General features: G+C 62.4%; 1 protein-coding gene across 2 annotated transcripts in view; it reads right to left on the reverse strand.

Moving 5' to 3' along the window:
- Window positions 1–2,225: 2,225 nt before the first annotated feature.
- Window positions 2,226–15,425, reverse strand: part of CPLX1 (complexin 1) — a 32,007-nt gene continuing 18,807 nt past the window's right edge. Inside the window, exons 1-3 of one of the 2 annotated variants that reach the window (XM_077750480.1) lie at window positions 11,749–11,935; window positions 10,678–10,853; window positions 2,226–4,033 (exon numbers count right to left, since the gene is read on the reverse strand). In XM_077750480.1, the coding sequence (XP_077606606.1) occupies window positions 3,836–4,033; window positions 10,678–10,853; window positions 11,749–11,869 (495 nt within the window). In that variant the 5' untranslated portion in view covers window positions 11,870–11,935 and the 3' untranslated portion in view covers window positions 2,226–3,835. Of the gene's footprint in view, window positions 4,034–10,677; window positions 10,854–11,748; window positions 11,936–15,425 lie in introns of those variants that run through there. The other variant, XM_077750481.1, reaches the window with a different exon arrangement.

The raw sequence follows: 15,425 nt of genomic DNA on the forward strand, positions 1-15,425 counted from the left end.
GGGACCTCTGCCTAGCCGGCTGGGGCCACCGGGCTTCACCCCCACCCTCCCCGCCCCACAGGCCGCAGCCGTGGCCACTGGTCTGGGGGCTGGGTGCGGGGCCGAGTCTGTGCTGTCGGGTCTGAGGATGAGCCACACGTGGCAGCCGGGACATGTCCCCTCTCCGGTGCCGGCTTCCTGGCGGCTGGTCAGCGCCCCGCCAGAACCCGCTGCCGCCTCGGCCTCGCCCCCAGTCGGCCTGCGGAGGACCCGGGGGAGACCCCGGGAGGACTCGGGGAGCACGCGGGCACCGCTCGGGGAGGGCGGGGAGCACGGCGCAGGCCACTGGGCTCGAGGGCGGTCCCGAACTTGCCGGAGCCCCGCACTGGCGTCTCCGCGGTTCTGATTGGCCAGGCTTCCGTCACGTGACGCCCTCGGAGCCAATTGCGGCGGATCTTCCTGGCACACGCTTATTGGCTCGGGCCGGTCAGGTGGGCGAGGACAGAGCCTGGAGGGGGGGCCCGGCGNCCCACTCCACCGCGCCAGGACCCCTCCCTTCAGACCTGAGGGGCCCTGCTGAGACAGTTCCAAATTGTGCGGACAGGTGGCCCGGACCGGGCTCGCTGAGCCGCGCTGGCGGATTGTGGACAGCGGGACGTGTCTGGCTGCGGGTTAGCACAACTAGACAGAACGGTCCTGGACTGCCAGACCTTTAGTTTTGTCCTGACAGCCTGGTAGTAAGTGGCTTGTGAGTCAGTAACTCCTACAGCGCAGGTCCAGGAAATGCCAGGCCTGCTGGGGCTGGCTGCCGCTAGGGACCAGGGGCACAGGTGACCAGAGCCAGGACTGGGCAAGACCTGCCTGCCTGCAGAGTGGGAGGCGGCTTTGGAGGGTGCCAGGTATCAGTGTGCTCTGTTTGTCAAAAGGGTTAAACATGCAGAAAGGCGAGAGACTCTGCTAAGAGTCGTGTGGACCTGAAACGGGCATCCAGGGCAGGGCAGGGCCGTGTCGTCTGAGTCATGCTCACAGCTCTGAAGGGCCCACGGCAGCTCCCGCCTCAGGGTGCTGGGCATGGCTGCTCCTCTGTCTGGTGTGCTCTCCCCGAAAGTCCCCGCGGGCTCCCTCCTCCTCTCCTTGGCGTCTCTCTGCACCTCCTCAGAGGTGAAATATTGATCTTCACCATCCTCTCTGCCCCCTGATTCCACTCAATTTCCACCCCAGAAGAAATCACTTGATTTACTGTTTTTAATCATCTGTCTCCTGCCACTGGAAAAATTAGTTTCAGAAGGAAGGGACCTCAGTTATCCCTGGTGCATAACACCAGCTTGGCACATCCCAGGACTCAGTAAAGTCAAGTGAACAAATACCTTTACCTGGAGTCCTCAGACACTCTCATCTGAGGCGTCTCGCCCACCAGTCGCTGAGGAAGGGCCGGCCAGTGTTCAGAGGGAAGGCTTGTCAGGTCACCTGGCAAATCCAGGTTGCTGCTCAGAACTGAACCTAGTCCATGCCAGGCTGGGGGGTTGGGAGGGGAGTGGAGGCTGAATGGTTGATGCAATTTTTGGTGCCCTTCCTTTTTTTTTTTTTATGTCTATTTATTTATTCTGAGAAAGAGAGAGATAGAGAAAGAGCAGGGGAGGGACAGACAGAATCCTAATCAGGCTCCGCACCATCAGCACAGAGCCTGACCTGGGATTTAAACTCCTGTACTGTGAGATCATGACCTGAGCTGAAATCAAGAGTCGGACGCCTCGCTGGCTGAGCCCCCTAGGCGCCCTTGGGGACCCTTCTAAGAGGGGCCCTTCTGGGGGTGGCATGCAGAGCCTAAAAACAGCGTGGGCTGCAAAAGCTTTGGTCAGTGTTTTGGATCCAAGGAGGGAGGATGGACAGTGACTCCCTCATCAGGAGGCAGAGTGGGAGCTGAGCTCCCAAGAGTCTGGCATAGCTGTGGGGAAGGCAAGGCTTGTCAAGGGGTCTGGGCAGGTGGGAGACTCGTGGAGGGGGGGAGGGAACAGGGAGGAAGGGAGCCCCAAAGGGGACAGTCTGCCCTTGAGATGATCACCCTGGGCTGCCTCAGGGAGATGGGGAGTGAGTCTGGGTCAGGGCGGTGGGGAGACCCTGCAGTTGTCCCAGGGAGAAGGGAAGGGGCTTCCTGTCCAGCAGCAGCGTCGGGGCCCTCCTGTCAGTCTGCCGAGGTCGGCCGCCCGGAGAGGCGTCAGGACTCTGGAGAGAACGGCCACGCAGCGTGAACTCACTATGGTGTTTATTGGCTGTGATTCCATCCAGAGAGAACACACGCGACGGCCCCCGACATGCAGGAGGAGGCGTGGGCGCAAGGACAGGACGGACGACATCCACGGCCTACGCTAAGCTCGCGGCTCCGGGCGCCCCATGCGCTGGGAACAGGGTGCGGGGTTTCTACGCGACAACGCCCTGTCTGCTCAGAGCTGGCTTTTTGACGTGTGAAAACAGGCATTTAAAAAAGACATGGGACCGAAAGGAGTGGAGGGCGCAGGACGCGCAGGGCCCGCGGGCCGGGCAGGGGCGTCCGCGGTGAGTATTGCAGTCTATTGTTATGGCTTCTCTAAAGAGCTACGTGGGGCCGCGCCCCTGGCCCGCAACACGTGGACGCGATGAATGTGCGGTACGGACAGAAAGGGGCCCCCGGACACCGAGGCGACGGGCTTTCTGCCCCGATAGAACTCCCCAAACACGTAAGACCTCATTTACCTGAGATTCAACATATCGTGATGCAAAGGAAAACAAGGATGAAAGAGACGGAAGGGTCGGGAAGGCCCGCGGTGGCGCTCCTCAGACTCCGCCAGGCTGAGCGCAAGGCTGCCTGGCGGGTCCCCAGCTCGAGGGACAGAGGAGGGCCCGGAGGGACTTTCTGTCCCCAGGCGCGGCACCCATCCAGGGCCCCAGGTCTCCTCCATGCTCTCGTGGAAGGTGCGGGCGCACAGAAGGTGCGGGCAGGAGACCCCCACCCCAGAGCAGCCTCTGCTAAGAAGACCCGAGGTGCCACCCAGGGAGGGGCGAGGGCTGGGCCTCAGGGGGGCGGTGAGCCACAGGGTGCGCGAGGGGCTGCGCTATTCCACACTGGGCCTGCGGTGGGGGCGGTGTCCTAAATTTCCCCCGAGGCCTGCTGCTTGGTTTCCCTCGGTTTGGAAGAGACCTAGGTCCTGGTACTGCTCCGGAGCAAAGCCTTCCAGAGGAGCAGGAGGAGAGGGGGGCACGGAGGACAGGAAGAGACGGATGGACGATGTGAGGGGTGCAGGTGGAGGTGGGCAGCCTTCAGACAGGAAGATTCGGAGCCCCTGCAGTCCAGGTGTCGCTGCAGGGGCGTGGGGAGGCTCCCGCCCCCGCCCGCACGCCTGCCTTCCCCCCACTATGGCTGTGCTCCTGAGTTTGGGACGGGACAAGCGCCCAAGAACGCAGGGACGGCGCACCGACAGGGGGTCGAGATGCTGCGCTGGCCCTTTCGGTGGCGTGGCCTTGGGCACTGCTGGGTGGGCGTGACGGGCGGGAGCAGTAGGGACGTCCCAGGCTCTGGGGGGGGGTTCAACCCAGAGGAGCATGTGGGCCGGTCCAGGGGGGGCACCCTCCCCTGGTGGCGGCGGCGATGGCAGTGAGGGGAGGGGCTGGTGGTGAGCGGTGAGCGCAGGCTCCCCAGGCATGAGGGGCGCGTGGGGCGGCTAGGTCTAGGACTATGGCTTATATCGGCGTTCGGGGGCTGCACTCTGCTCCCGACATCCCTTCAGGGGCCTCCACGGAGGGCGTGTCCAGGGCGTAGGTGGCGAGGGGGCGGCAGGGGTGGGGGTCCGGGCTCAGGCGGGCTGTGTCCAGCGCCGGGGCGTTACTTCTTGAACATGTCCTGCAGCGGCCCGGGCAGGTACTTGATGACCGTGTCCAGGATGCTCTCGTCCTCCTCCTCCGGCTCGTCCCCACAGCCTGGCGGGATGGCTTTCTTCGGCCGTGTCAGACTGCCCTCCGAATTGGCCTCCAGGGCGGCCTGGGCCTCGGCCTCGCGCTCTTCCTTCTTCTTAATGCCGTACTGTGGGGGAGGGGCGGGGTCAGACTGCTGGTCTCCCAGCCCCAGGCTGGAGCCGGGCCTGACAGCAGCTGGGAGGCTGGACCCTTCCTGGCCCTGCGGGATTGGCCCAGAGACCTTGAGAGGCAGTGCCTGTGGCCGAGAAGGGCAGTTGGGAGCCCCTGGCCCCACGGACTGCCTCCAAGACCCCGGAGGCAAAATCCCACCCAGGAGGGTGCCTGGTGGGGGGAGGGGACCCTCACGGAGAAGTGGGGGCAACAGCAGAAGCCACGGCTTGGGGGGCTGCGTTGAGGGAGAAGCAGAGGGGAGGGGAAGGCCGGTCCCTACCGGGTGCCGGTGACCCCGCCCCACCCCCGGCCTCGCCACCCTACTGACCCACCTCGCCTTCCCTGGAAGCTGGCGCTGCCCTCCGCTGGCCTGGGCCGTGCCTAGGAGGTGGGAGGGGCGGGCAGGACATCTGAGCACCGTGTGGCGAGAACCCATTGCTCTGGGACCGGCCGGCCCACACAGCCCAGATCCTTGGTCGGGTGGCATGCGGTCACACCCCACGCCTGGTCAAGCCTCCCTATGTGTGGCTATGGCCCCGCCCCTGCGTGACAGCCAGCGGAGGAGGGTGTCCAGTGGCGGCCCTAAGTGGAGCCCCCCTAGGCGCGCCCCCTTAGCCCACACTCCTGGCCACCCCTGAACCCCATTTCAGGTTTCCTGTGTGTGTCCCTGCCCCCAGCCTTTACCCAGGTCTCCCATCTGTAGCGGGTTGAATGTGCCCTCCCCCCAAATTCTTGTCATCTGGAACTTCACAATGTGACCTTATTTGGAAGTAGAGTCTTTGCAGATGTAACTAAGGTAAGGAGATGAGATTGCCCTGGGCCCTAAATCCAATGAGTTTCCTTGTAAGAGAAAGAGAAGGACAGAGAAAGCCATGGGAAAATGGAGAAAGACTGGAGCGGACGCTGCCACGGGCCAAGGACACCAAGGACAGCCAGAGCCACGGCCACAGGACAACAGGAGGCAAGATTCCCTCCTGCAGGTTTCAGAGGGAGGGCAGCCCTGCCCGCATGCTGACTCGGCTCCGGAACTAAGAGAGTTCATTTCAAGGAGGGTGATAGGCCCTCCCCCCAGGCATGTCACCAGCACTGAAGAGGAGGAGCTTGTGCTCAGGGTGGTCTCCTGTCTCATGGCTGGTGGGAACCGGGTAGGGTCAAGCTGGGCTCATGCTTCTGGGGGCTGGTGGTCTGTCTGATGGGCCGAGCTCAGGACCCGCTCAGGCTGGAAAGAGGGGTGCCGTTGGCCGGCTCTGAGGTTCTGGATTGCGCGTTAGGGAACACACCGGAGCAGAAGCATTAATAAGGATGAAGGGGGAGACCTGGGAGCAGCCACGTGGGGTCACCAGGTGCCCATGGGCTCCAGAGTCCTACTGGGGGACACACAGGACAGGATCACTTGCCCCAGGGGGTGCTTCTGCCCAGGGGGAGGACCCACCCCATCTCTCCTTGCCAGCCCCACCACGAGAGGTGGGCTCTGCTTCTGGTGCTTGGGGGGTAAGGGACACCCTTGCTCTCCAAGAAGGGCCTTCCTTCTTCCAGATTTCAGGGGAGCTGGCTATGTCCCACCTGCAGCTTCTAAAGGTACTGAAGGGACCCTCTGCACCGGTCTCCTGTCTGCGGCTGCAGGAGGCTTCAGGCATGGGGGACGCAAGGGCCCCTTTCAGCAGTGGTCGGAACGGGGAAGCCGTGCTCTCTGCCCAGCTGTGACCAGAGCACAGCCTGGGGCCTCCTTGGCCACGTGCCAGACACTGAGGACAGAGGAATGAAGGGTTTGTCTCTGTCTCCTCAGCAGGAGCCCTGAGCAGCTCATACTCCTCTGTGCACCCTGAACAGCACCCAGGAGGGTCCCACAGAGGGGCTGACCAGGGTGCCCCAAGAACTCTTAGGCAACGGGCACGTTAACCAGAGGGCCCTCCCTACTGAGCACTGATGTCAGGTCAGCCAAAGGCACAGCGTGTGACAGGATGACCAGACACCAGGCACCCCCTTGCCCAAGAAGCACAGGCCTTCTCTTGGGTCACCATTCTAGGACAACGTCACGGTGGACGGCAGTGGCCCTTGGGCTTGGAAGGGGAAGGAGGAACATGTGGCTTGGAGCCCTGTGGGGTGGAGTGTGGGCGGAGGAGAGAGACGCTTCCAGAAACTAGGTCAGACCAAAGAAAGCTTCCCTCCAGCCAAGGGCACAGAGACAGCCACAGGGCGGGATGCACCAGGCAGGAACCTTTGTGTGCGGGTGGAGGCCTGTGGGCGGGGCCCAGGGGGCTGTGATGTCCAGGCCTGCACTCTCGCTCGCTGCGGCCGGTGCCGCAGGGGACGCTCATGTTATGGCGAGAGCGTGCTGTGTGTGGCCGAGCGGGGTCATCTCCCAGACCAGGGACACAACCTCTGAGCAAGCACTGTCTTGGGTGCTGAGTCCTCTCGGACGTCCAGGGAGGAGACCCCAGCGCCCAGCCCAGGTGCTCCATTGAGGCTCAAAGCCATTCCAAAGCTTAGACCACTGGGCTCCACCTGGAGGTCGCGGGTACTCTGTTGGGGAGGGACTCCTGAGCCCACCCCCGAGCTCGACTCCAGTGTGATCTGGCCAAGAGCTGGTCCAGGGCTCCTGAGCTCCAGGGACAAACGCTCATCCGCAGGAGGCTGTTCAAGGACGCGAACCGCCAAGGCCCCCAGCCCCCCACTGACCACGAAGATGGCAGGACCCACCCCACACGCTGGGGCTGATTAACAGTGAGGGTCTGTAATATTCTGAAACAACTAACAACAATTGGCAATCACACCCACACTTATCATCATCTCAAACCTCAGACAGCCTGGAGCGATCTCAAGGGGACGTGGGGGACTGGGTGGGCTGGGATCCACCAGCATGTCCTGGGAGGAGGCTGGAAGCAGCAAACCTGGCGGTGGGCACACAAACCAGAAGGTGGGTACGCAAACCAGGAAGTGCATATGCAAACCAGGCAGCGCGTAGCAGGTGGGCCAATCTCCCCTCTTTCCTGGGCCTCACAGGTGCCCCTTGATGGGTTGGGGAGCCCACCAACCCCTGAGGTGCGAAACCCCGCCAGCCTGCTCTATTTTCCTTCGATGAGGTTGCCTGGGGACCTGGGTGCCCCAGAGGACACCTGACCCTGGCCCCTGTGCCCTCCAGCTGTGACACCCCACCTGATGGAGCCCTGGACTGGGCAGCTCGGCACCTCCTTTTCTGACCAGCCCCACGAGCCACAGGCTGTGTGGCACCTATGGCGGAAGCCGGGTCCGGTGCCTGGGGCCCAGCAAGGAGAATGTGGAGGCTTCCCACCTGCGGGGAGCAGGAGGGAGGTGGCGAGGGCTGCCAGGACAGGTGGAAGAAGGCTCAGCGGACGGGAGCGTCAGGCAGATTCCCCTGGGGCAGGACCTGGGGGCTGGGTCACTCAGTGGTGCCAGGGGTGAAGGGGGGCCAGGTGCTCCCCACGCCCAGGCGGGTGTCCTGCCCTCACCACTCAGTGTGGCTGCTGGCAAGGGGGCCGGCTCTGGCCCTCACCCCACACCCTCAAGGCACAGCCTCCACTCCTGCTCTGAGCCCCCTCCATTTCTAGGGGACCCTGGGGCGGGTGGGTATGTCTCCTGAGCTGAAGGCTCATAGGAGGGAGTGGGCCAACTTCTGGAGGTTACAGTGATGCGGCCGGGAAGACCCGGGGCTCCCGCACCCAGACGTGTCGGACCCCTCCTGAGCCGCCTCTGCCCCACGAGCGGAGGGACTCACCGTGGTCCCCCACACCGCTCCCCCACCAGTGCCCGGCCAGGTGGCCACCGTCTCATTTAGCTCTGCAGCCACACAGGAGGGGCCCGCACCTGGCACACTCATTTTGGGGTGTCCAAAGCAGGTGTCTGCTCCCCCAACACACCCGTATCTTCCCTGCTGGGGCCCCTCTGGACACAGGTCCCGGCCCACTGCTCCTACCGAATCCCACAATAGCTGGAAAAGAGATCAGGCTGGGCAGGAGAGGAACCCATGGCCCAGCCCCTGGCACTCGGACCCCTGGCCCTGCAGCTGGACCGGGTAGACGCCAGAGTGTCTGCTGCGCCCACGAGAACAGAACCGGATGTGCGCAGGAAGGAATGCCCTCCACCTGGCAAGGGCGAGGCCAGCCGCTGGGGCTGGCAGAGAAGGCGAGGGACACCCAGGGCCGGTGGAGGCAGCTCAGGAGGTGAAGGCGCCCGGCCCACCCGAGGAGGCCCCGGGCCAGGGTGCTTGTGTGGGGAGACAGGGCCCCGAGGCAGCCTTCCACACAGCCCCCCCAACACTGGGGGTCTTGAGGGTGGGGGAGGACACGATCCATCACGTGGAGGAGGTTGGTGAGGGCCACTCATCCACGGAGCCACGGGACTCCAGCATCCACAGGGCCAGGCTCCGTGTCCGTCAGCGGAACAGAGCCATGCACAGAACACACAGCGCCCCCGACCCCGACTAGGGGTGAACAATGAACAGCAAGCGTGTCAGGTGAAAGTAGGTTCGGGGAGCAAAATAAAGCAGGGGGAGGGCAAGTGGGGAGGGGTGGGGAGGGGAGAGCCCCAGAGAGAAGCAGCCAAGCAAAGGCCCTGGGGCCATGAGAGTGCAGGCCCCCAGGAGGCCCAGTGCACAGTGGTCACAGGTCACCGTGGGCCTGGGGCTGGGGCCCTGGGTGAAATGGGAGCCAGCAGAGGGTTTAAAGAGAGAACGAACAGAAAGGGTTTTCGTATTAAAGATAAAATGAGTGGGATGCGTTATGCTCGTGAACTCACACCAAGTGCAGGTGTACACCTGAGCCCCAGCGTGAGTCCTGAGGGCCAGGCCGGGGCTCAGGGGAGGGGGCACCTGCCTCCCGATGGGGGAGACGGGGGAGGCCACCCTCACTACACACTGTGACCTGTCTGTGAGGCTCAAGGGCCGGGACAAATACGTTCACCCTCCCAGGATCTGCCGCTGGGGGGTACGCCTGGGGCAAAGCTGTGGGCAGCAGGGTGGCTGGACACAGACAGACGGACACAGAGACAGACAGGCTTCAGAGCACAGCTGCTCCAACCCCTTCCCTCCCCCTTTCCCCGCCCCTCTCCATCTTCTGTCTCAGTCCCTCCCTCGGCTCCCCCAGCCACAGCCACCACCCCCATTCCTCCCCTCTTAGAAGACATTCTGCCTGGGCGTCTGTCTGTCTGTCCGTTTCTCGATCCTCCCCCCACTGCCTCATCCCGCATGCCCTGATCCATACACTGGTGTCTGCCGGCCGCAGCCCAAGCTGACTCCTGACTGCAGAAGGGGCCCATCCCGGGCAGAAAGGAGAGGCGTTCGTGATCAGGTGTCCCAGCAAAATCAACCAGAGCTGTCGGCAGGTCCCCAGAAAGGGTGTCTGGTGACCAGTGGTGAGATGTCAAGGTTTGCGGTCAGCACACCCCTTCGGGGCTCAGGGACCTGTAGGCACCTGACCTGCGCCGCCCCCCCCACCCCCACCTTGGGAGGCTTGGCTTCTGCTGGGCTGGATGGAATTGGCCCTTCTCTCGGGTACACTGAGGCAGAACTCGGCATCCTGGGGTCTGAGGTTTCCCACTCACATGGTCTATCTGGGCATCTCAGAGTCCAGGGTCAGGGACCATGGAGCTCTCCTGAGGGGCCCCAGCCTCACCAGCAAGTTTTACCTGCAAGGTCCGGGAGTGCCTCCCTCAGCACCCAGAGCCCAGGGCCATCGGGATTAGGGGCAGGAAGGAGCCAAGCAAGGCGGCAGCCCCCCCAGACTGAGCCTCCTACCCAGGCACCTGGACCCAGGGACAGCCGGGCTACAAGCACCTTCAGCGGAGGAGGCCGGTCTGGCCTGGACACCTGGGAGGCCGTGTGGTTTGGGGTACGCTCGCCAAACTCCCAGGGCCCCCGGAGAGGGACCATCTCCTCCCCACCTGGCCCACCCTGGTTGGGGCTGGCGCAGCTACCCCAACACCTGCCCTCTCCCACCCTTCCAGCCTGGCTACTGGATGGTCAGCTGAGGGTGGGCAGCGGATACGCCCTTGGGGGCACGGCCCACATGCGGAGCCAGGTGTATGAGCCTGGCTGCCAGCTCAGGCTTGCGTGCCCACCCCTTCTCTGGGCCTCGGTTTCCCCATCTGTGACAGGCGTGACACTGCCCCACCCACTGGGAAAGGCAGCCCAGGTGATCCCTAAAAAAGCTGTGGCTGCCAACTTGAAGCCCATCCCCCATCACTCTGCTGTCAGCCTCAGAAGGCGAGGACCCTCTGGAGACGGGCAGGCGCGTTCCCCTGCCCGTGACTCGCCACCCAGGCCTGCCTGACCGCCAGCTCCCCTGGGCGGCCCGGCAAGAACCCGCTCTGGGCGGGGCCTGTCCTTAGAGGACTGGGGGGGAGGGGCAGGACTGGACGCTTCCTCCCGCAGAAGCCACCATCTGGCCCAGAGAGCCTGGGAGCCCCTCGTGAGGGCCCAGCCCCACTGGTAAGAGCAGGAAAGACGTGGTGCCCACAGTGAGCCGGTGCTGGCGGGCCTGGGCCACAGGAGTGGGCTCCTGGGGTGTGGACTGAGGTCCTGCTCTGGGGAGCCAGGCGAAGGAGAGGGCGCGGGGGCAGCCCCCCGTCCGGGCCCGCACCCACCTTGTCTCGGATGCCCTGCCGCAGGGCCTCGCGCTCCGCCTCCATCTTGGCGTACTTGGCCTTGCGCTCCTCCTCCTCCTGCCTCAGGGCTTCCTGGCGCTCCTCCTCCTTCTTGGCCGCATCGGGGTCCTTCTCCTCGTCGCCCCCGAGCATCTTCCCCATGTCCTTTGTGGCCCCTGGGGACAGAGAGTCGGGCAGTCGGGGCGCAGGGGCTGCCCAGCGAGACCCAGGCCCGCCCTACCCCGCGGCTAGCTCGCAGGAAGCTTGGCCTTTGTGGGGGCTGGGCGGGAGGAGGCGTGCCCGTGTGTGCACGCGGCGGCTGGTGTGTGCGCGTGTGTGCACGCGGCGGCTGGCGTGTGCGCGTGTGTGCACGCGGCGGCTGGTGTGTGCGCGTGTGNCGGGGTTCGGGCGTCTGGTGAGGCTCCCCGCAGGGGCCGAGGGGTGGCCGTGGCCAGAGCGGCCGGGGGGCTGCGCGCCGCAGCACCGAGGCCCTAATTTCTCTGCTGCACCAGCCACCACTTTTCTCATGAGCTCCTGATTCACAGGCAACAACAAAACACCTCCCGGACGCCCTCCATGACTCGGCCCACAGGACAGAGACGCGTAATTGCAGCTTTGGAGCCTGGCTGGCACTGCTGGGAGCCCTGGCCCCCGGGGGGGGGGGCTGCTGGAAGCAGAGCGGCCCCCCATCACGGGCACCGTGGGTGGGGCTGGTGGGGGGCCGTTCGCAGCCTGGCGAGGTCAGTCCCTTGGGCGCCCCCGCATGGCCAGTAGGAGCCAGGCAGCCGCTCCCATCAGCGCCGCAGGCTTCCTGGGAACAAGCAGCATCCATAAGGGGACCCCCTGCCCCAGGACTCCCCTGTGCCTGCCGTTCACCTCCTGTGACCCTGAGCGAGGACCAGTGACCGCCCAGCCCCACGCCCGCTGACACCCTTCCATTGGCCTCGCTGGCACCAGTCTCTGAGGGGCTGGCCTCTGGCCTCTGATCCCGCGCTGAGCCCTCACAAGCACTGCTCAGGGCTCGCGGAGTCCATGCCTTGGGGATGAACAGTGCGGTGGAAATGCACTTACTCACGTAAGTCTGTGAGGGGGCCACTAACACCACGCCCCTTCTCCAGGAGGACCCCATCCCACACTGGCTTTGAGGCCCAGCTCCGTGCTGCCCCCTGCTGTCCACATCCGGTGACTCCATGTTCTGAACCTCTGCGTTCACGTCCTGGTACTGCCGCACTCCTGTGATGCTGCAGGTGTCCGTGTAGCACTGACCCGGGAGAGACGCCCTTTCCCGCAGGTATCTGTGCCACGTGCTGCCTTTGCCGGTTACTCAGGAGTGATACCCACCCCCCCACCCCCCCCAGGCCTGTGAGCAGAGGAGGAAGTTTGGAAGGCCACGAGCTATTGGTAGCAATAGAACAACTCTTTGATTGAGTATTCTGGGCTGAAAACTAGATGTTTGTAGGCTGGGCCACGCCTATACCCGTAGGCCTTCTTAGCTGCTGGAAACTACCACAGGGTCTTGGGGGTGGGAAGGCCAAGGCCAACTTGTCCCCACGTCGTGTGGGGACAGGGAGCCCTCCTGTGCCGGGCATTTTGGCACAGATCCAGACTAACAGAAAAGTAAAACCTCAGGGTCAGTTTTCAGGCACATCTGCAGAATTCTCTAAAGCGTCTTTGAAGCCGGTGATTCAAGGGAAAGCAGGTCATAGTCTCGTCACTTACTCTTCTGATAGTCGCCCAGATGACAACGCAGAGCCTCTGTCCTCCGGCACTGCTGCGGCCTCCGCCAGGCGTGGGGAGGGGCACGAACGAACTCGCACAGTCCAGGAAGCAGCTGCAACTTTCCCAACCTCGTTGGCCTGTTGGCCACCCAGAGCACCATGTATCTCTCCCTCTTGAACAAGCTAATTCACACTAAAGTGAGAGTGACCAGGTGCTCTTCCTCCCTCCCAGGAAAGACTGGTAAACCAGTCTCATCCCCTCCCTCTCCTGGGAGGGGTGAGGGCTGCGGGGGCACCCTTACTTGGTGGCCTCTAAACCTGCTTCCTGGGACACCTGGGTGGCTCAGTTGGTTGAGCATCCAACTTCAGCTCAGGTCATGATCTCGCAGTTTGTGGGTTCGAGCCCTGTGTGCTGACAGCTCAGAGCCTGGAGCCTGTTTTGGATTCTGTGTCTCCCTCCCTCTCTCTCTCTGACCCTCCCCCACTCACATTCTGTCTCTCTGTCCCAAAAATAAATAAAAACTATAAAAATTAAAAATAAATAAATAAACCTGCTTCTTCAACCCATCACATGCACTATAGTTCTAGCGATCAAATATGCATTTATTGAGCACCAGCTGTGTGCTGGGCTCTCCTACACCAGGTGTGGGCCTGGGAGAGCTTGCCCAGGACCCTTCTGGCTCTGAGTTTCATGGGCTTCCCGGGGTCCCTGGCGGCCCTGTCTTGCCTCTAGTTGAGCTCTGGGTGGTCCATTTGGCCAGAGGGTCAGGGAAAGCCAAAGGGGGAGCTAGCCCATCCGTCAGAGGGGCCGCCCTGGGGGCTGGGCAGCTTCTCTTAGACCAGGGGCAAGGGGACCAGAGGTCACTGTGCAGCGGTGTGGATTAGTGCCACTCAGTCTGAATGGGACCAGCCTTTGGGGCATCCACGGTGCCATGTGGCAAGGAACACTCCCCCCCACCCCCCCCCGCATGGCCTCCACTGCTGCACAGAAATGCGTCCAGAAGCCCCACCTGGCTGGGGGTTAGAAGGGAGGCCAGCGCCACAGCGGAAACCATGGGAAGCTTGTTCCTGGCATAAAACCCAACATGCCATTTGCCGTCCTGGCACGGGCAGGCTGGCCCAGCCAGGGTGGGGCTGGCGGCAGCGATGCCCGGGGGGTCCCTGCTCCACAGCTGCCAGCCATGTTTACATATGAGGAGATGAACACCAAGGGGCAGTTCCACCCCCCACCCGGGTCCAAAGCCTCTGACTGCGGGAGGCGGGTGGGATCTGAGGCTGAGGGTCCCACGCTGGCTCCAAGGGGCAGCAGCATGGGGAGGGGGCTGGAGTCCACCCTACCTCTCCCCTCACTCTTCTCTGAGCCTGACTTTCCCAGGTGAGGGGTGGGAAACCAGGGCCCGGGGTTGGGGGCGCAGACCCAGCTGGCACCTCCCACATTCAGCTGAACTCCCAGGGCATGACCCAGCTCAGGATGAGGTGGGGGCATCTTTCCACTCAGCAGTGGTTCCTATACTTAGAGGGGCGACTGTTATGCAGAAATCCAATAACAGCCAGAGAAAGCCACTCACTAAGGTTCACGAAACACCAGCGATGAGGAAGCATGAGCAGGTGGTTTGCACGGCCACCCAGCAGCTGGGAGCTGCCAGGCCCTGCCCAGGCCCCCACCGGCCCCAGTGCCAGACCCTCCTCCCTTGATGCCCCTGGGGAGGCAGGGGTGGAGTTACAGGCTCTGAAATTCCCACCTCAGGGCCTTTGCACTTGCTACTCTTCCTTGAGCTCGTTTCCCGGAGCTTTGTCCACTACTCCTGAGAAAAGTGTCTGGCATGTAGTGGTAGGTGGTCAACAAATACCTGGCAAATAATGAACTTAAAAATTATTTTGAATATGACCATGTGCTCGGCCACAAGGAAAATCTTAACAAACCCTACCACTAACGTCATAGTCCGTGATGAAATACTGCTCAGTAACAAAGCTGCCAAGCTCACTCAGGAGGGAAGGACAGCCCTCTCCCCAGCGGCACTGAACACCCCGTGCAAGTAAACGCGCAAGAAGTTTCTTCCCTCGCCTCACTCCTCTCACAAGCCTCCATCACAGACCCGACTGGAGGAGCTAAAATTGCAGAACTACTGGAATAAAACGTAAGAGGAAAGTCTCTGTGAGCCTGATTTGCGCAAAGACCCCTCACATAACTCACTTAAGACTTGAACCCTAGAAGAGTATCCTGGGCTTCATCAGCATCAAAGACCAGGCTGCCCGAGGTCCCGCTGCGTCCCGTCCCTGGGGGGAGGTGGCTGCCAGGAGGGGGACACGGGCGACTGTGCAGTGTGGAGACAGCGGTGTGGACAGCGGTGTGGACAGCAGTGTGGAGCTGTACTGAATTTCATAAGAAAATACAAATATCAAGCTCTCCCCGCCCGGCACCCACCTCTTCTGCTGGTGACGTGGCCACACACCTAAATAACCCGTGACGTCCAGAGAAAATAAGGTGGAATGGCTACATGTGATATTTATAGATACAAATTAACCGCTTTGCGCGGTACAATCATTAACCAGCTGGAAACACAAATGGGACCATGTTCCAGCCGCAATAATTATAAAACTAGAAGATACCTAGGAATAAGTTTAGCAGAGAAATCCACAGAACCTGCATGTAGAAAACAGCACCCTCTTAAGGCTGAGGCTTTGCGTGGACGTGGCGAGTTCTCGACAGGCCGGCCTGAGTGACAAAGGTGTGGTTACCCCAGGATTAATCTGTGATTGTGCAACAATTCTTGCTTCTTTCTTTGTCTGGGGTTTGGACCAAATTAAGATTCATATGGTTATAGTGTAACAGTCAGGGAAGGCCTGACTCACACGCCAGAGGGGAAAATGCACCCTCACCGTGAGCCCCAGAAACATCCGGGGAGCTGCAGACAGTGCAAAGGGCACGAGATTGGAGACGTTTGGAAATGTGACAATGTCCATGCCGGGCAGGTGTCGCCCTCCGGGGACGGGGGGGGGGCAGTCACAGCAGTGTGGGCAAGTAACCTG

The sequence above is a fragment of the Crocuta crocuta genome, unplaced genomic scaffold (assembly GCF_008692635.1).
Source record: "Crocuta crocuta isolate KB4526 unplaced genomic scaffold, BGI_CrCroc_1.0 scaffold179, whole genome shotgun sequence".
In the NCBI taxonomy this organism is placed as follows: domain Eukaryota; kingdom Metazoa; phylum Chordata; class Mammalia; order Carnivora; family Hyaenidae; genus Crocuta; species Crocuta crocuta.